Here is a 19,754-nt window from a genome sequence, read left to right on the forward strand (position 1 = left end):
TAATTCTCTTTAAAAAAAAAAATCTGTCTTTAAAATCAACTTTGATTTTCAGGCAACTTGTTATGTTAAGAATTTTTTTCCCCCAAATCAGCTGCCCTTGGTATTTTGCTCTGTGTTTTCCACTGCTGTAATCCCACTATTCCCAACACTTTTGTTTAGGAGACACTATTTGTCTACTCAAGTTACCATCACAGCTCCAGCAGCTCAGGCTTAATCTCTTTATACCTAAAGTGTAGAGTAGATGCTGTATGAGACAGTCAGCATCAGTCCTTCAGATTAAGTGTTCAGAGATTCTTTTGTCTGAATTTTTAAATGGCTCACGCACCAGATGTTGGTCATTTTGGTTTGAAAACTGAAAGACTTTTGGGGGCTGCTCTGGAGAAATAATGGCAAAAAGGCTTTATCATTAGAAGTAAATTATTTAAAAAATAAACGAAAATTACTCTGCCTTAGAAAGAGAGAAACTACGTGAAGCAACATATTCCTGAAAGAGTGTGTCCAGGACATGCACTGACCATTTCATCACAGGAACCCTTGGGTTTATTGGGCTTTAATGGCTTTTCGGCCACAAATAACATTTCAGCCAAAAAATGGTTTAAAACATAGTCATTCTGGTGATAGAGCATAGGATGATTATAACCAGAGAAGAGATTTTGCAATAAAACCTGGGGGGTTTTTTTTTGTCCCAAAGCATTGCTCGAGGATTTCTGATTGTGCCCCAAGTCCTCCCCACATCACCATGAGCTGCACAACCCGTTTGAAGTTTAGGATCAAGTCAAACTTAATCATTCCTTTGCTAACTCCTGCTGTGCACGTTGGAGAAATGCCCCAAAATTTGCTGAATGTGGTTACGTCGCTGTCCCCTTTCACTCCGAGCATGGTGCTTGAGGTCCCAGGTTCTTTACAGCCGTGGCCCCATTTCTGATAGCCTGGTGAGGATGTTTTGGGGGCACCCTGGTTTTGGGAAGATGTATCATACAGGCAGGGTCCTGGGCCTGGACCTGCACCTCTCCATCCCCCTGGCTGAGACAGGCTGGGGCTGTTGCACTGAGCCCAGACCAAGAGTCTCCCACAGACCCAGACGAGGTCCAGGAGATGAGGAGCGGCGATAGGAGCCAGCAGGGAGCTTTAGGTCTGGGTTGTTGTATGAAATGTTCCAAAATTATAAAAGGCACTGCTGTGACTCACGGTTTCGGAGCTGTTACGTGAGCAAGTATCTATTAACTTGTGCTGAGTAAGGACTTATGGTTGCAGATGTTGTTATTACAAATGCTCCCGACTCCTTCGTCCTCCCCAGGAAGATGGAGCCCTCTCCTCTGCTGCCCTCCCAGCAGATCCACCCACGCTGTTCCTGCAGACTCCAGGGAAGGGTTGGCACCATTTCCCTTCTCTTTCACTCTCTCAAATTCCACGCTCAGAAACGCTCCTTGAGCTCAGCTGAGTGCTCGATTTCCCTCTCAGATCCTCCCCTCTTTTTGCTTCGTCCCGTTCTGCTCCCAGAGGTTGTTGTCCCATAATATTGCCGAGAGAGCAGGGAGGGTTTTATTGACAGTGCTCCATCGTGTCTAGCCAGGCTCCAGCTGGAGATGGGCTGCTAGCAGAGGCTGTGGGTTGATGCTCTGTGGCCTGCCATAAATCACTGGGGTTGCTTTCATCTTCCCAGCTCCTGTCCAAAGGCGGCCGAAGCCGCTCGCCTCCTCCTGACAGATCTCTGGTCCAACAGGGAGCTCCAGAGTGTGCTCAAGCAGGTAAGGAGAATGCTTGTGCTTTTGGGAGGCAGGAACAACCCTGTCTTGGCTCATTTGCTGAAGCTGGTGAATCAGGGGCTGGGAAGAGCCTGGGATGGTGGGAGGACCACGCTGGCACCCCCTGAGATCCGAGCAGGAGGCGGCGAGTCACAGCTGATTTTAGGGGCTGAGCAGACAGTGGTGTGCCTGTGTTGGGCACCTGGGACTGATGGTGGTTTAGGTGGGCTCTGCCACCTCTCTGCTGGGGTCAGGGGGGTGTGTGTGCACAGCACTGCTCTGGGCTGGGACAGCTCTGGATGTTTTACACGAGTTCAGGAGATTCCCTTCATCGCAGCCCAACATGTCCCAGCAGGTCCCTGGCAAGGTTCCTTCCCTCTTTCCCCCCCTGTTTCTAGTGTGTCCATAACCCTACCCTGTGGTTACATCACCCCTGCAGTCAGGGGAAGCTTTTAAACCAGGAGGAGGAGTATTTTAGGATTTGTTTTGCTCCCTGCAACAGAAGCTGTGAAAGTGCAGAGCCAGACGGGCACTGAGCTCCCAGTGGTTTGTTTTTTGGGATTTTCCAACTCAAGAGCAGCAGCACCTGCAGGGGGTAAAGGGCCAAATTAAAGAGGAGGATCAATATCTCCAAAGGGGAATACCTGGGGGCAGGAAGGGAGAGAGAGCACCCAAACATGGCTCTCATATTAACAGTTGGGGACTTTCTGCACAGGAGCTGGTGCAGCTTTTGTGCCAGGCTCTGCTCAGCAGCCTCTGCCAACTCACTGTGATGTGACTGAGTCACTCTGGTGTTCACACAGATGCTCATTGCATAGGGAAACACGAGAAGAGAAGGATGGGACTCTGCAAGGGGAACATGCATCGTGCATCGACTTGTGCTGCTTTTTCAGGATGAGGAACAAGCCAGAATAATACCCAGAGAATGATTAAATAAAGGCAACCCTCAAAAAAAAAAAAAAAAAAAAAAAAAAAAAACAACTGGAGAAGTCCAGCTCTTGGTCAATGGGAAGCAATGCAAGGAAGAGCCACTTGGTCTAGTGGAAGGTGTCCCTGCCCACGGCAGGGGCTTGGAATGAGATGAGCTTTGAGGTCCCCTCCAACCCAAACCAATGATTCAATGATTCTATGAGGTCCATCCGTAAGGCTGACGTGCCAAAGGCACCCAGAGGGCTGACAAACAGGGGTTGTCTGAGAAGGAAGCACACTCTGGGGGAGCACAGGTGCTGAAGTTGGGCAGGGGGCAGTAGATATCTGTCATATATAGACATACAGGTGTGTAGATACACAGATATGTGTATGGGTATCTGGAAATGGATATGCACTCACTGCACTTCACATGCATCTGCTTTTTCAGCAAGGGTTTGACAAGAACATGATGGGATCTTTAGCTGGAACGACCTTCAGGACCCTCTCCTCCAGATTTTAGGAGCCTCTCCGTGCACGTTCAGGCTGCAGGTGAGAACGGGGCCCTCACGGGTGGGTTTGGGGCAGAGGAGCCCTATGAGCTTTTTTGCTATTTTTAATCACCCCTAAAGGATGTTTGGGGGGATTTTCATCCCAAACCTTGTCAGCAAAGCATTTGTGTCGATGGAAGGGCAGGAGCTCTGCTGTCCCTGGGTTCAGGTGTTGCCCAGCTGTGCATTATGTGCAATTAATTCCAGCCCATGCTATGGCTTTAGGGGTTGTTTGAGCTCTTAATCCACCTGTAAGCCTCGTGTCAAAGTTGGGGACTACGTGCTGTGAGCTGAGAAATCCCAGTAGAGGAGCCAGGGTAGGGGAATCATGTGGAATCACTTTTCACTTCTTGCTCTGTTGGGATGTAGAGTTGGACTCGATGATCCTTGTGGGTCCTTTCCAACTCACCATATTCTGTGATCCTGTGGTTCTGTTCCCACTGAGACCCTCAGGAACGTGGAAGTCCGGGGTGAAAAGCTGTGGGCAGCCAAGAAAGCGGGTACAGGCTGAGAAAAAAAAGATTAAAAGCTGGGGTTTAATGTAATGAAAAGATTTCTTGGATACTTTAATTATCTGGGGTTTTGTTTTTTCTTTGTATGTTTTTTTTTCCCGTTTCAGAATTTGGAATTGGTTCATGTCCAGGAAGACAACCCTTCCACGATTACTTAGGAGGTTAAAGATGTAGAGTGTTTCTGAGTTTAACTCAACTTGTAAAGCAAACTAAACATGTGGATTTCATGTGGATGACACTGGTATTTTTAAGCATTTTCTTCTTTTTAGTGGGAGAAGGGACTTTTATAATACTTTCTTGAGGTCAATAATTTTTTTTTTTTTTTTCCTGAGAGTGTGTCTGTGTCAGTCTGTGCTGGGCATGTGTGTGCAGGCACCACACGGGCACACGCCGTGAGTAGGATCTTCCTACAGGCTTAGTACCCCCCGTCCTCCTCCCCCAAAATTGTGCAGTTTAACCCCCCTTGCAGACTTTTATTCCAGTTCCACCCCATCCGTGCACCGAACGCTACCACGCCCCGAATCTGTCACGACCCATTTTTATCCACAAACACTCACAAAAAAAAAGGTCAAAATGTCAATTTTTAGGCCGAGTTCCCCCGTTGCTCATGGCTGTTATCAACAGACACACACACATCGATGCTCTTCTTTCCAAGGCTTAGCATTTTTTTTTTTCCTCTGATAGTTATTAGCATTTTTCTTTCCTGTCACATGGAACTCTTTGTCTCGAGTAGCAAACTGACGCCTGCAACTTCTCTCCCGGGTCTCGGTGACCCTCCTCTGAAGCTGAATGTGAGGGGACAATTGCAACACATCTGCAGAGCAGGAATAATTCCCCCGGGGTCCTGATCCACTCTGAGCACCAGAACAACTCCACCTCCTGACTGCACCTGGACAAACATTTGAGAAGCTGAGCGGGACAGGCAGAGTGGGTTTTTCTCCCTCCCCCCCAGGATCACTGACTGCCATACGAGAAGGAAAAATGAGGGATTTTTAATCACTTTTTGGTTTTATTGATCAATGTAAAGGAGTAGTGTTAATATGCAAAGGAATGTAAGCGCTTGTGCGCCGCCAGGTTTGGAAATGTTTTTATTTCTCGGGGTCTTTAATTGCATGAGGCTGTGACAGGGGACTGCTGAGCTCATTTTAGGGCAGCCCAGTTCTTCTGACCTTCCTCCCTCTGGGAGAAAAACATCCTCTGCATGTCCCTGGAGGGGACACAGCTCAGATCCACGGGGGAAGGACCAGCTGAGGATGCATCTGCTGGTTATCCCACACACCAGGTTATTGGGATGGTTACTCTTCTTCAAACTGGGCAGGGGTTCAGGACCCCCCTTTTCAAACATCAGGGGTTCAGGAGGTGCTTTTGGGATGGGTGGATTATTAGCCTAGAAGTGGAAAAACAGCCTCACTTTTTTGCAGGTGTCAGACTCCTAAATTAGTGGGAATCAGCCTGTCCCTGTTCACATCCACGAGGTGATTCGTGCCCGCCGAAGAACCGTCCACGAGGTTCAGATTTGCTCTGGCCCAGCTCCAGAACTGAGACAAAGGTGGCACTTATTGATCCCCCCTCTAGAGCACAGGGAGCTCACTCCTCACCCAGGGAGACCATCTCCCCATTGTTTTTTCCTCTTGGACTGCAAAGGGTGGCTCGGTCTTTAATGAGCAGCAGCTCTTTGCCAGCCCTCACCCACGTTCAGTCGAGAGCTTTCTGCACCGAGCTGGCAGCCAAATGAGAGAGAGGGGGGGAAAAGAAAGCACCTTTGAAGTGGAGAGTCAGAACCAGGAGAATCCGGTAGGGCAGTTTCAGGAGCTTTTAAACAGCAGCACAGGAGCCCCAGCCCGTGGGCAGGCCCTTTGCCAGCAGTTCCCCCACTGGAGGTGTATTCCCAGATGCAAAATTCCGAATGTTTTCAGCACAACCCAAGGCTCTGGATGCCCAAAAGCAGTTGTTGCAGCATCCCCAGGATTGTTTCAGTTTGGGTGTAAAGGTTTGTTGGGTGCAATTTTGCATTCAGATTTGTTCCTGTAGTTACACGTTCGAGAGGAGTCCTGGGAGTTCATGGTTTTTCTCTGTAAAACTAACTGGGGAAACCTGACTACAAAATGGGATGGTGGAATCTTGAGGAAATTCTCTCTAATTGGCTGTTGTTTCGGCTTTATTTTCAAACCCTGCTGCTGCTTTCACCCGTGATGCAGTTACTGAATCACTGTATAAGGCACAAGGAGCCGTAGCTGTATGATCATCAGCTCACAGTTAAATTTACAAGTACTGGAGGTTTCACTAGGAAGTCTCAGACTTCAAGAGACAGATACATCATTCACATGAATTTTATTTAAGAAAAAAATCACTACGGTTGTTCTTATTACAGTTGTTTTTCCAAAGCTAATAAAATGATACAAATAAAATCTATCTCCATCCTCAGAGATCTTCAAAAACACGACTGGGCACAGCCCTGAGCCATCTCACCTGGCTTTGACATTATCCCTGCCTTGAGCTGGGCAGACCAGAGAGGTTTCTTCCAATGGAATTACTTTTATGATGCTGGTTTTTACTGCTTTCATACCTCAAAACAGAGCTGACTCAAGAGAGCAGTTGGCTGCATGAACTGTAACCGCTCTGCCACCCCAGGGCTGCTTTTGCAGCTGTTTCTTCCCCCCCCAAAAAAATTCTCTAGAAATGGATACTCGACTCTGTTTTCTTCTCAGTCTCTCTGTTTAAAATCTGGACTGCAGATTCCACCCAAGTCAGTGAAGAGAAAGGAAAATCAGATTTACTGGAAGTTCATAACCAGCACTTTGGGGAGCCCAGTGAGGCTCCTTCCATCATAAATTAATGCTGTTTGCACCTCAAAGATATATATATATATATTTTTTTTTTCATTCCAGGGGGGTATTCCTTCTTAAAGGCACATTTTTAACTGTGACATCCTCTTTGTTGAGCTGGTTGGCTGTTTCTCGCTTCTTTAAGAGCCCAAGGTGGGACACACCCCCAGGGACAGGGACAGGAGCAGGTGGCACATGCTCTGGGTCACAGGGATGGAGGATTTCTGAGGAGGGAAGGACCATAACCAGCACCACCATCAGCTCTGCCAGCAGCAGAAATAAGAGCAGTTGGGGCCTGATTTGTGCACAGGGCACACAACCATGTAAATAAATACCACACTCGTTTGTCCTGGGCGTAGCAGAGCTTTTTTTTTTTTTTTTTTTTTTTGGTCTGTTTTCCTATAAATGCTTTGTTTGTTTTGTGTCTGTACAATCCAACCCACCCCAGCATTTCAGAAGCCTCGTGGATGAGTAGAAGGCAGTAGGCAGTTTTCTTTCCTCTCTGAACACACACCAGTTTGAGACCAACTCAGCCTACAGGTCCAGAGCTATACAGTGTATTCTGTAAGATAAGAGGTATGTGAGAATAACGTGTCAGAGTTTTGTTTTGGCTGTACTGTATGTATTTGCTTCATTGGAAAAGCTAAAATCAATAAAAATTGCTGGAATTTCTTCAAGCTTCCCGTTTTGGATGGTTTTATTTTGGTTGTCTTGCCGGGAAGCTGGAAATCCCTTTTCCTCCAGCCTGGCACTGGAACAGCCTCCCCAGGGCAGTGGTCACTGCCCCAGGGCTGCCAGAGCTCAAGGAGCATTTGGAAGATGCTCTCAGGACAGGGTGGGATTGTTGTCTCTGTGTGTGTGTCTGTGCAGGGCCAGGAGTTGGACTGGATGACCCTTGTGGGTTTTATTCCAGCTCAGGATCTTCTGAGATTCTGTGGTTACACCCTCGGTGGGTTTCTCTCCCATGAGCTTTTACAGCCATCACTTCAGTCCATGAAAACAATTCCGTGTCTGTGACATCACTGGTGTCCCTGCTGTGGGAATGCAAAGCTCGTTGCAGGGAAAAGCCCCGAGAGGGAGCAGCTCTGCTGTGAGGAGAGGCTGAGAGAACTAGGATTGTTCCCCCTGGAGGAGAGAACGAGCCGATTGTGGCCTTCCAGTGCCTGAAGGGAGCTTTTTTATTTTGAACTCATAAGAAAAGCCCGTTTTTGGACAGGACATTGTTGGTCTGCAGACACACACAGAGACCACAGGGAAAGGAAAAGTCAACCAAGGTGCTCCTGGTGTGCTTCAGCTGTGAGGAAAAATGGATCCCTTCCAGAGCCTGGGTCAGACAGTCATGGATGCACTGACGTGGCTCAGATGGGATTGGTGCTGCAGCAGGATTCAAGGGAGGACAATGGGTGTTGCAGGGTGCAGAGTATCCCCAGAGCACCCCTTGTCCCAAACAGGGCAAGCACTAAGTCCTTGATCTCAAATAATGCACAGGACTCCAGCAGCAAAGCCTTATCCCACCAGGCAAACAGTCCCCTCTCCCATCCCACAGTGCAACTTTTGAGTCCTTTATCACTGCCCCCATAAAGCAGATTTCAGAGCAGACCCCACTCTCCATTTTCACTCCCATGGGATTCCTTTACCCCAAAATCACAGCCGTGCTCAGAAACTCCTGCCTTCCCCAGGCCACATCCCAGAGGATCACCACTGCCCAGCCAAGGGCAGTTCCACGGCACAGAGACCACACTGCACTGCTCAGGGAATTCGAGGGGAACACCAACCCCAAACCACACACCAGGACAGCACCACTGACCCCACACCAGGACAGCACCAATGACCCCACACCAGGACAGCACCAATGACCCCACACCAGGACAGCACCAATGACCCCACACCAGGACAGCACCAACGAGCCCGCAGTGCCAGCATCTCCCACCAGGACACACAAAGGCCCTGCTGGGGCAGATTTCACTCAGCCAAAGTCCCTCTACCCAGAGGCAGAGGGGTCCCCCCGTGCTGGGTGGGATCACCCCAAGCTGTGGCATCCCAGACAACACGGGAGAACCACGATCCCCCACGGGCACTGCTGGGACACTCATGGCAGCCCAGACCAGGCAGCCCTGTGTGCACCAGAGCTTTGGCACTCACAGAGTGGCCAAAGGAGGGCAAGGAAGATGGGGAAGGGCCTTGATGGGTTGAGAACACTTGGTGTGTTCAGCTGGAGCAGAGGAGACTGAGGGGAGACCTCCCTGCAGTTCCAACTGCCTGGGCAGGGGCAGAGGAGGGGCAGGACTGAGCTCTGCTCTGGGGGGACCAGGGACAGCCCCCAGGGAATGGCTGGAGCTGTGTCAGGGCAGGCTCAGGGTGGATCTCAGGGAAAAGTTCTTCCCTCAGAGGGTGGTTGACACTGAACAGGCTCCCCAGGGCAGTGGGCACAGCCCCAAGGCTGCCAGAGCTGCAGGAGGGTTTGGATGATCCTCTGGGGCACAGGGGATGACTCTTGGGGATGGGCCTGTGCAGGGCTGAGGGTTGGACTGGATGATCCTTGTGGGTCTGTTCCAACTCAGCAGATTCTGGGATTCTGTACATGGCACCCACAGCCCAGAGCTCATCAACCCACACCCCATGGCACCTCTGCCCCAGGGGCCTGGTCAGGATGAGCCCTGTGTGAGGCACAGTGACTCATTCCCTCCTTCCCTGCCCTGGAACGTGCAGGGCTTTGTGCTCCTCTATCGTACAACCCTCATTTGTATCTTCCCCACAGTCACAATCTCTGCAGATCGAATCTCCCCCGAGCAGGGAAGTTATTACATATCCGAGTTTGGACTTGGCCCCTTTCTTGGTGCTTTCTAAGCTTGGCTTTGTCTCAGGAAAGCCTTTTGAGGGACACCCATAAGCAGGGCCACGTTCTTTTCATCCAACACCAGGAGGTGTCCACTTTGCACCTCTGGGATGCAGGAAAATGTTGCAGCTCTACCTGAGCCTTGACAGCATCATCTTCTTCCCCATCAGGATGAATGGAACAGTGACAACCAGAGCAACATTTCCCAGAGAAAGGAAACTGTGTGCAGTTTTTCAGGATGTGGCATCCACTGCTGAGCCCCAGCTGAGCCCCACGAGTGCTTTTCTCGCTCCAGCTCCCAGCCCAGCTCTCAGCAGCTTGATTTTTTCACGCAGAAAAGGTTTTGGCGAGAGGTTTTCATGTCATTCCCTCCCTGCTGCCCCCCTCCTGCAGGAATGAGATCCCTGGTGTTCCCAGCCTCCTCATATCCCAGCTGATGACCATGTGAAGGGTTTCAGCTCAAGGAAGAGCACTGCAGGAAACCTTGCAGGGCACCAGGGAGTGTCATTGGGAGCCTGGGATGGCTGACAGTCATTTTTAGGCGGCAGATCCGGCCCCAGCTAACGCTTTGGTCAACATTTCAGGTCTTGGATGAGATCTCAGGTGTCCCAAAGCTGAGAGATGGCCAGATCTGAGCACTTGCTCCTGCTTCTGCAGACCTTGACGCTGTCATACGTGGGTACAGAGCCTGCAGGGGACCTGCCTTGGCTGCACTTCTGCAAATGAGGAGGAAAACAGTAAAAACACCCTCAGCCTGGGCAGCAATGAATAACCTCCTCACTGCAGACACGTGTCTGGCTTCCCAAGGGAAAAAAAAAAAAAAAAAAAAGCAGGTAGAAATTTTTGAAGGTCATAAATCTGTTGGAAATTCCTGGCGCTGCAAAACCCAAATAGTTTCCCTGAGAACAGGAGCTCATTCTGCCTTTCCCTTGGCACTTCTCTGCACAAAAAGCCTTGCAAGTGCACTGCAGGATCTTACCCAACAGATCTGAGCTCAGGCAATAATAACTGTAACTGCTTTTGGGTCCTGAGGCCAAGTTTCAGTCTGGGAGATGCCCCAGACTGGTGCTGTACAATGAAGGGCAGCAGAGATTTGTGTGCATCTTATTGCTTTCTTGTGTTTTCTATTCTTTCCCCAGGAAGCCTTTTTATCTCCCAGTACAGGTAACTCCTGCTTCAGTCAACAGGGATCTCTCCTGGCAGAACAGGAAAATCAGTCTCACGTCAGCAGGGCTGAAAGAATCGCTGGAAAAAATGTGAAGGAAAAAAACCCTGGAGATTATCTGAGTGCCTTTGAGTTCCACCCTTAGCTTTTCTTCAGCACGTTTTACCCAGGAGGAAAACTGATTCTCGTTTCCTTTCATGGGAGGAGACACATCCAGGAGGGGGGAAGGCACTGGAAAGGATCAGGGCAGGGTCACTGGCAGGATTTCAGCCAGACTCTGGATTTCCCACATCTCATTCTTGTCTGGGCAATGAGAAACTGGCTGTGCCTATCCCAAATATTTTTTATTGTTGTTTTTTTCCCCCTCCCCAAGGGTAGCCCAGAAGCAGCACAGGAATCATTTCCTGCGGGATGCGCCGAAGGAGAGAGGTTAAAGGAGAGGGGGAGGAGATGGCTTGGGGAATGTTTACGCCGTTGGAAGTGACGACTCCCTCGGTGCACGGAGCAAATCCCACACCCATGGCCTTCCTGCCCCTGGAGCCTTCCAGCCCCAAAGCTCCTGGGTGAAGCAGCCACATCACTGCAGGGCTCAGGCACCGTGGGAACATCCAGACCCGGCTGCTGGTGAGTCAGAGCCCCACCTTGCTGGCAACAGGAGGAAGCAGAGCCCGTGGAGAGGCATCCAGAGGGTGGTTCCTACTCACAGGGTCCCCCAGACCCATCCCCAGGCGCTGCAGTTAAGGCAGGGATGAGGTTTAACTCAACAGGGCAGATGGTGGGTGAGGAGGGGGGATGGAGGAGGTTTTCCTCCAACAATCGAGGCAGGGACAGACTGACAGTGGCTATCAGGGCTCCAGCAGGCGGGAAAAGGATGGGATGAGCATGAGATCACTCATGGGCAGGGATCTGACTGCTTGGCATTGCCCTGGGATGGGTAAAACAGAGCCCAGTGCTGAAAGAGCCAAGAAGGCGGGATGTGGGAATATCTTCTGGATGAGTGTCCATCAGCGGTGTCCTCCTGCCATGGACCACATCCCTGCAGGGGGAAATGTGCCTCTGTACCTCCTCATCTTCTCCTTCAACGTTTTAGCCCAGCAAGGAGTGAGTTTATCTCACTTACAGGTGCATATTTTGGCCCTTCTGCTGGTTTTGAGACAGTCCCGGGCCATTTTAGCATGGGATGCCTGCCTGGGTCCTGAGCAGCTCAAGCACCCCTGGGAGATCACTGTGTCTCTTCCTTCCCAGAAATCCTGGCAGAAAACCTCTCCCATAACTTCAGGTGCTCTGTGATACCCCCAGATACCTGCCTGGAGCAACCTGGTCTGCTGGAAGGTGTCCCTGCCTGTGGCAGGGGTTTGGATTTACTGATCTTTAAGGTCCCTTCCAACACAAGCCAATCTATGATTCCATGTTTTTAAAGCTGTATCATAATAAAAACGCCAGCAGTGCAGGGCAGCTGTGTCAGGGCTGCCAGCAACGTGGAGGGAAAGGATCTACCATCCCCTCCCCTCTGGCCATGGGCATTTGCCTTCCCATCTGCAGGGCTTTGCAGGGCTGGCAGAGCAGCTTCCTTGCTGCCAATACCAGCTCTCCATAAACTGAGCTAAAAACCAACATCTAAAAAGCTTTTCCTACCTCTCTGGACTTTGTTGCCCCTCCCCTGTTAGGAGGAATCCCTCAGAGTCAATTGATTTTCACTTGGGCAGCTTCAAATTAGACGTTGAAGTCTCTGGGTGCCATTCCTGGCTAGTGGAGAGGAATAATCTGCCCAGCATGAGGTTCACCCCATCATCAAGCAGAGGTGGAAAATGGGGAAAATTAATAGTTTTCTGTTTCCACTGCTGATTAGGGAAGTGCAGATTAAGACAGGCAGGGCTCAGGTGTAGCTGGGTGGCCAGGACCTCACCCTTCATCTTTTGGGAGAGCGCAGACACAGGAACACCCACTCTAACACCGCGCTGAGCAATCTTCCTCTCCGGGATGTCAAGAGCAGCTCTCCCCTGGCAGGACGGGGATGACAAACAACACATCCCATGTCCTTCTGGCGTGAGCACGAAACTGGCATCAGAGCAACAAAGAAGGTGAAAGCACAGCAGCTTTGCAAACCCTCCTGCAGCTCCGTGCGGTGCCCGCGGGGCACCCAAGCATTGCCTTGGCATCACCACTTCTCCCAAAAAAAACCCAACAAAAAACCTCTTCCTGGAGTCGTTAAGCCACCCAGGACATTTGCTTTCTTTTATTTGCGGGCAAAAGCCCTCTGAGGAAAGCTTGACGTGCTCAGCACCGCCCATGTGCTGGAGGGTAACCGTGTCTTTATGGGGAGGATTAAGAGGACCTCGCTGTGAATGGCTGTGAATGGCTGGCTGTTGTGACTCATGTTCCAGTGCGGTTCGTGGTGCTCATCCTTGGATGGAAACCCTTCTAGCTGGATTTCCTTTGCAATTTGTGGCTGCTTTCACTGTCTCAGGCACACAGCAGTGCAAGGAAGGGCTGGGTGGCAGAGGAAGCTTCATCTGATTGTGGAGCTTTGCCTTTTTTGGTGGGGCTGTGACCTAGCGGTGAAATGAGAGCTGGAAATTGGATAAATGGCGCCAGTAGCCACAAAAGGCATTGAAAATGAGGCATCTTATTCCCCAAACAAGGAATCCCACGAATTCATTCATTATGGTATCGAGGGATAATATGAATTCATCATTTGTGTCACAGAATCACAGGACATGCTGAGTTGGAAGGGACCCACAGGGATCATCCCTCAGCCCTGCACAGGACCATCCCCAAGAGTCACCCCCTGTGCCCCAGAGGGTCATCCAAACCCTCCTGCAGCTCTGGCAGCCTTGGGGCTGTGCCCACTGCCCTGGGGAGCCTGTTCAGTGCCAACCACCCTCTGGGGGAAGAACCTTTCCCTGAGATCCACCCTGAGCCTGCCCTGACACAGCTCCAGCCATTCCCTGGGGGCTGTCCCTGCTCCCCCCAGAGCAGAGCTCAGTCCTACCCCTCCTCTGCCCCTGCCCAGGGAGCTGTGACTGCAGGGAGGTCTCCCCTCGGTCTCCTCTTCTCCAGCAACACAAGGAAACACAACTCACACCACAGAATCTCGGGAAGTCTGGTTGCTCGGGGTGGGGAGATGTTATCAGGTGAAACCTGCAGTCTGGAAGTGAGCACCCAGTGGAAGCACTTAGGTATTTAATTTACCTTTGTGTCATGGAAGATCTTCTCTCCCCTGTGTGTGTGTGTGTGTTCAGGCACTTCCACGTGCCGAGAGGATGATGCTCATGGCTCAGCCCAGCCTTTTCCCACAGAATTAGTCCTTGTGGTGTTGTTGGAGCACATTCAGGTCAAGCTGCAGGCTCAGGCTGGAGGTCTGCAAGCTGACCAGGGCAGCCCACATGCCATCTTTCCCTAAGAAACAGGTGGATATTTATGCTCAGGGATGGTGTAGAAGTCAACAAGAGGTTCAGTTTTGCACGGGAGGACTTTGAAACTGGGCCAGAAGAGCTGAAGCCCCCGTTGTGAGGACACATTTCCTTCCAGCAGCTCCACATCCCTCTGGCTTTGGAAGTGCCTGTGGTGAGATCCCCAAATTTCCTGATGCACAACCAGTGACCAGCTCTGCAGATGGAGCTGTTGGAACTGCTTCACTCCACAGCTTCCCTTTGCAGACACAATAGTAATACTGTTAATATTTCTTCTTCTCTTTAAATTCAAGCACACACACATGAGCTGCTTTGTGCAGACAGAGGCTAATTCATCTCATTCATAATTTTCTGAGCTACTTAATTTTACTCCTCTCTGTGAAGATTTAACTTTTCAGATGCTGAACTTGACCCCAAATACCCCACCCCCCCCCCATCAGCACATGAAGATATAAATTATAAAAATAATCTACTGGCTTCATTCTCCCTTTTTGTGTCCAAAAGAAAAAGAGTAGGAGGAAGATTATGAAATTAATGGTCCAAATTTTCAGTAGTTCTGTCAAGGTAAGGCCAAATCCTAGAGTTGCTGCTGATTACCTGGGCAGTGAGGCTAAACCATCCCGCTCTGCCTGGCTGGTGCTGAGGAGCTTTAGTTTAAAGAGTCACTGGGCCTTGGCACTGAAATAGGGACAGAGTTGGGCGTGTGGACGATTGGGGTTTTTAGTGCTGTTAAGCATCTTAGGCTGAGCTTGGACTTCATTGCTCTGTGACCAAAAAAAAAAAAAAAAAAAGAAAAATAAAAAAAGATTGCAGATAATGAGCTAATAACAACACTTCACTTTCTCAGCCTGCTTTGCATCTTCAAAGAGCTCCACAAGAACAAACTAATTAACTGTCCAGAGCAGAAGCTCATGACTAAGAGCTGAGAAGCCATGTGAGTCAATGTGCTTGCAACAGCTCTTTGCAAGTTTTCAGTAAAAACTCATTTTGGAGGAAGGTCTGTTTACTGGCCCAACTGGTCGCCCCAATCCACATTCCAGGGGTGTGAGAGGCACAGATGGATGGACCCAGCCCAGGAGAAGCCCCACCAACTTCAAAAGAGCGACACCTTGACAGGAATGCCCGAAAACCAACTGTGTGGCTTCCTCCTTTTAATTTGCAGGTGAGCTGAAACTGCTGAGTTAACAGTCCCTCCACGAAGCCTGGGCTCATCCCACCCCACATGGGAAGGCTTTGTTTGCAAACAGCCTTTTCCCAAAACCATTAATTCAGAATGAACACACTTCAGCAGTGTCCTTTAGTGGAGGATTAACTTTCCTTAACGTAACTGTGGGTGCTGTGAAGCTGGCCTTGGAGCTGTGTCTCCAGCCTGAGGAGCTGTGTTGAAGTCCCAGCTCTCTTATTCCTTGCTTTGGGCAAATTCTTGAGCTTCCACAAGGATGTGACTCCTTTTGCAGGCCCTTTGGGGAATGTAGATTACATTTACTTGGGTAAAATAGAGATGGGAACATTTGGGGGGATTTTTTATGGGTAAATGAAGTCAGAGGCTCAGCCCTTCAGAAGAATTTCTATGGCAGGTTGTCCTGCCTGTAGCCCAGGGACCTTCAAACTGCAACTGGGATCTTTCTGCAGTGGCCAAGAAATGCCAGCAATTTCCAGAATGCTTCAGTTGCTTGTCCTTCCCACTGAAGGTGTTTGGATGGCTGGATTTAATCACAAGGCTTAGGAACCTACAGGGATAATTTCCTACCTCGCTGTGCTCCTTCCAGCCAGGACCCCATCCTGGCTCTGCCCTGCCACGTCACACGGCACTGACCCACCCTCTGGAGATTTTTATCTCTACCCACTGCCAGGAGAGACCTGGAATTGAAATCAGGCCGTGAGCTGGGATGAGTCTGGACCTACTCTGCCTATCTGGAGAGGCGGCAGGTCTTGAGCTGGTGGCATCCAGGGATCCTGTGGGAAGATCTGGAGCCCAGTAATGGTGAGATCTCCTCCATGCTGTGCCTTCTTCCCCGTGGAGGCCTTGGTGCAGCCAGCCCAACTTGTCAGCTATGGAGGATGAGCTCTGGGCAGCCAGGAGGTGATGGGGAGATCCCTGAGATGCTCAGACCAAGGGAGAAGACTTGTCCTCCTCAAGGGCCTTTGAGCACCTCTGCCAGCACTCAGAAACGCTTCCCAGTCTTTTCCAGGATGCTGCTGATTGTAATCACATCAAAGGGTTTGAAACAGTGGCCTGGATGGAAACCCTGAGGTGGAAAAACCTCTGAAAGCCAAATGTTCTTTTCTTGGAGTATGTTGGTCCAAAAATCTAAGAATTTGAGAAAGGCATAACTTAGTTGAATTTTGTACTCAATTAAATTTCATATTCTCTTGAATTTCATGTCCTGTCAATTGTCTTTTGAGGTGTGGCCTGGCACACAGCTAATACAGGACAGGCCGTGTGGCACAGGCAGTGCCACACCACAGGAAAACTTCTGGTAATTGCTATCCGAAATTTTGCAGCTAATCAACAGCATCTGATTCACAGTGAGAGATCAAAGCATTTCCCTGGATCAAAGTGTTCCCTCTTTGTCATTATATCACAGGTAGATCTACTACTCTGCCAGGGCACAACTGTGTTTGTTTACAGGTGCAGATAAAAGGTGTGAGTGGCTCACAGCGCTTCCGAAACCAGGAGGGCACGGGCCACAGAGCCATTTCAGTACTGCCTGTGCCACAGCCTGGCAGGGCTGTGCAGCTTTATAAACTTGAGATACAAAGGGGAGACCTCATTGTGGTCTTCTGATACTTTAAGGGGGATTATAAGAGAGAGGAAGAGCTACTTTTTACATGGGCAGATAGTGGCAGGACAAGGGGGAGGAGATTGAAACTAAAATAGGAGAGATTTAGGTTGTACATTAAGAAGGAATTCTTCCCTGGGAGGGTGGGCAGGCCCTGGCACAGATTGCCCAGAGCAGCTGTGGCTGCCCCTGGATCCCTGGGAGTGTCCAAGGCCAGGTTGGACGGGGCTTGGAGCAACCTGGGCTGGTGGAAGGTGTCCCTGACCAGGGCAGGGGGTGGGACTGGATGAGCTTTAAGGTCCCCACTAACCCAAACCATTTTGGGATTCTCTGGTAAACCAGCATCACACAAAGACAGGACTCAGTGCTGCAGCACAGCCGGGGTTCAAACCCAGACCTCAAAGCTTTGCTCGGATCAGACAAGGACAAGAACTTGAATCTTCCACCTCACCAGTGGGTGCTGTAACCTCTGAGCTGTTAGATAAGAGATGCACTGCCTTCCTCTGCTGCTTTTCCCTCCTGCCTTGTTTATTGTTTAAGGCTCAGCCTCTCAGGCAAACCAGACAAACCCCCCCTCTGGTTTTGGGGGTTGCTGAGCTGCTCAGCAGGGTCAGAATGCAGCAGCACGAGCAGTGGGCTGGGAGCAGAGAACAGGCAGGGATGAGGGAGGTGTGGTGGCATCTCGGGGCAGGGACCAGGCACTCCTGGGTCTGGTGATGCACTTCAGTCGTCTGCAGCAGCCCAGCTCCCTGCATTCCTATTTCCCACGGGAAATACAAAAGGGACTTGCTGGGTAAGGAGGATTTTCCCAGGCTGGGTCTGAAGGCAAAGCCTGAGAGTTCACACCTGGGCATTTCCATGTCATTCAGATTCCAGCAGACCCAAACTGGAGCTCGTGTGGAACAGGGCACACACTCTGGGGGGGTTCATGCAGGACATGGCAGAGGTGACAGCGCTTTGGGAACCAAATCACATCCTTCATTAAACGTGATTGTGGAGGGGTCTTTGGCCATCAACAGGCTTGGAACCTGAGAGGAGAACTGCAAACGTGGGCTCTGAGACCTGGCTCTGAGGGGCTTGTCAGAGATGCCACTAAAGGCTCTGGCTCTTGTCTCACAGCTCACTGTTTGCTGCAGCTAAGCTGGGCTGAGTCTGGACTCCAAGTGCCTTCAGGAGGGCAGATGGGTCAGGATCTGTGCAGCTGGGGACCAGTTCCCTCCAGTGTTCCAAACCTCCTGAGATCTGTGCCATCCCTTGGCCTGGCAGTGCCAGACTCTGCAGCATCACTGCAGCTTTGGTGCTCAGCTCCACACCAGGGCAGGCACCCCCTCAACCAGTCATGGACATTATGGATCCAGTGCTGGGCAAAGGGCAGATCCCAGCTCCTGTTAGGGCTCAACACCTCCGTGCTCCTGCCAGTGGTGGCTGCCCCCACCCAGGAGCAGAGTTTACACTTGGGCCTTGCACCGAAACCGAGGTGTGAGAGCCCACACAGACACAGCCATTCAGACATCACCAGGAAGATTATTTTCCTTCCACTGAGTGCCAGTAAAATGCTGCTTCCAGACAGCAGCCAAAGCCTCTTCCTTCCTACCCCAGAGCATGGTTGGGTGCTGTGTCAGCGGGACCTGTCTCATGGACATTGTGTGGATGTTAAACCCTATCTGCGGCGCATTAAAGGCTTCACTGGTGACTTAACACAGCTGTGGAATCAGCAGAAACCGTGGCTGGCTTTAACCAATTAAAGGCCATTAATTGATACCTACGAATGAGCTGCTCTGGGCAGCGCTTTGCAGGGCTAAGACATTCCACGAAACTCGCTGTTTTATAAGGCGTTTAAAAAACAATCGGAAGAAACTCACCAGCGTCAGGTGCTTGCACAAACGGGCCTGCCCTGCAGGGAGTGTGCTGGGGAGGGCCATGGCACAGCAACACGATGGCTTGGGACTCTGGAGGTGAGAGCTCCACGTCTGGAAGGTGTTTCAAAATTCAGCATTTACACCGTTTTTTTCGGTCTTTCAGGCTACAGGTTGTTGTTGGACCTGAGCTGCGAGAAATGGGGGGTTGTGCTGGTTTATTTTCTGAAGTTCTTTTGCTGGTGTTTGGCCTTGGCTTGAGCTGGAGGGTTGGTAACCCCCTGCCTTACCTGGGGACAGCGGATCAGTGTGGTGTGACCACTGTGTGTCTGAGTTTATAGATGGTGGGAGTGGTGAATCCCACAGCACATTCCCAAGAATGGGCAATGCCCCCCGGGGATGGCATCCAGTACCACCCACTCTGTGCTCCACGGAGCTGTGCTGCTCTGGACACCGTGGATGTCACCCAAAAGACACTCCCTGTGGTGGGCTGTGCCTGGGCAGTGGGGACCCCACAGTCCACCATGGGCTCAGGAGTTTGGGGGTGTGTTATCCTGTGCTGCACCCCCTCCCCAGCCCTAAAGGACTCAGGTCCCCCATCCTGCAGTGGGGAGTGTGGGGGATGGCTCCCTGTGTTGTGCCTGGTGGGGGGAGCAATGCTCCAACACCTCATGGGGACCCTGCTTGAACAGGCAGGTCGGACTAGATCACAGGATCATAAAATCACAGAATATCCTGAGTTGGAAGGGATCCACAGGGATCATTGGGTCCGATTCCTGGCCCTGCACAGGACACCCCAGCAATCTCACCACGTGCCTGAGAGCACTGTCCAAACACTTCCTGAGCTCTGTCAGCCTTGGCGCTGTGACCACTGCCCTGGGGAGCCTGTTCAGTGCCCGATCACCCTCTGGGGGAAGAACCTTTTGCCTAAATATCCAGCCTAGCCCTGCCCTGGTACAGCTCCAGCCGTTCCCTCGGGTGCTGTCGCTGCTCACAGAGAGCAGATTCCGGTGCTGCCCCTGGGGAGGAGCTGCAGACCCCGAGGAGGGGCGACAGAGCAGAGCTGCTCCCCAGCACCCAGCACCTGAGCCGCGCTGCCATCTGATCCCTGGCACAACTCGCCGCACCGCTGCCACCGTCACGCAGCCCGTGCAGCGCTCGG

The 19,754-nt window shown here is 51.0% G+C and overlaps 1 protein-coding gene across 1 annotated transcript in view; it reads left to right on the forward strand.

The window, feature by feature from the left end:
- PKP1 (plakophilin 1) overlaps positions 1-4,220 on the forward strand; it is a 43,535-nt gene extending 39,315 nt beyond the window's left edge. The window contains exons 12-14 of the mRNA XM_027898118.1: positions 1,664-1,748; positions 3,103-3,203; positions 3,822-4,220. Coding sequence (XP_027753919.1) covers positions 1,664-1,748; positions 3,103-3,174 — 157 coding nt within the window. The 3' untranslated portion in view covers positions 3,175-3,203; positions 3,822-4,220. The remainder of the gene's footprint in view (positions 1-1,663; positions 1,749-3,102; positions 3,204-3,821) is intronic.
- Positions 4,221-19,754: the final 15,534 nt, after the last annotated feature.

Source organism: Empidonax traillii, unplaced genomic scaffold (genome assembly GCF_003031625.1).
Source record: "Empidonax traillii isolate 1590-97213 ecotype Southwest subspecies unplaced genomic scaffold, ASM303162v1 scaffold579:size954524, whole genome shotgun sequence".
NCBI lineage: Eukaryota > Metazoa > Chordata > Aves > Passeriformes > Tyrannidae > Empidonax > Empidonax traillii.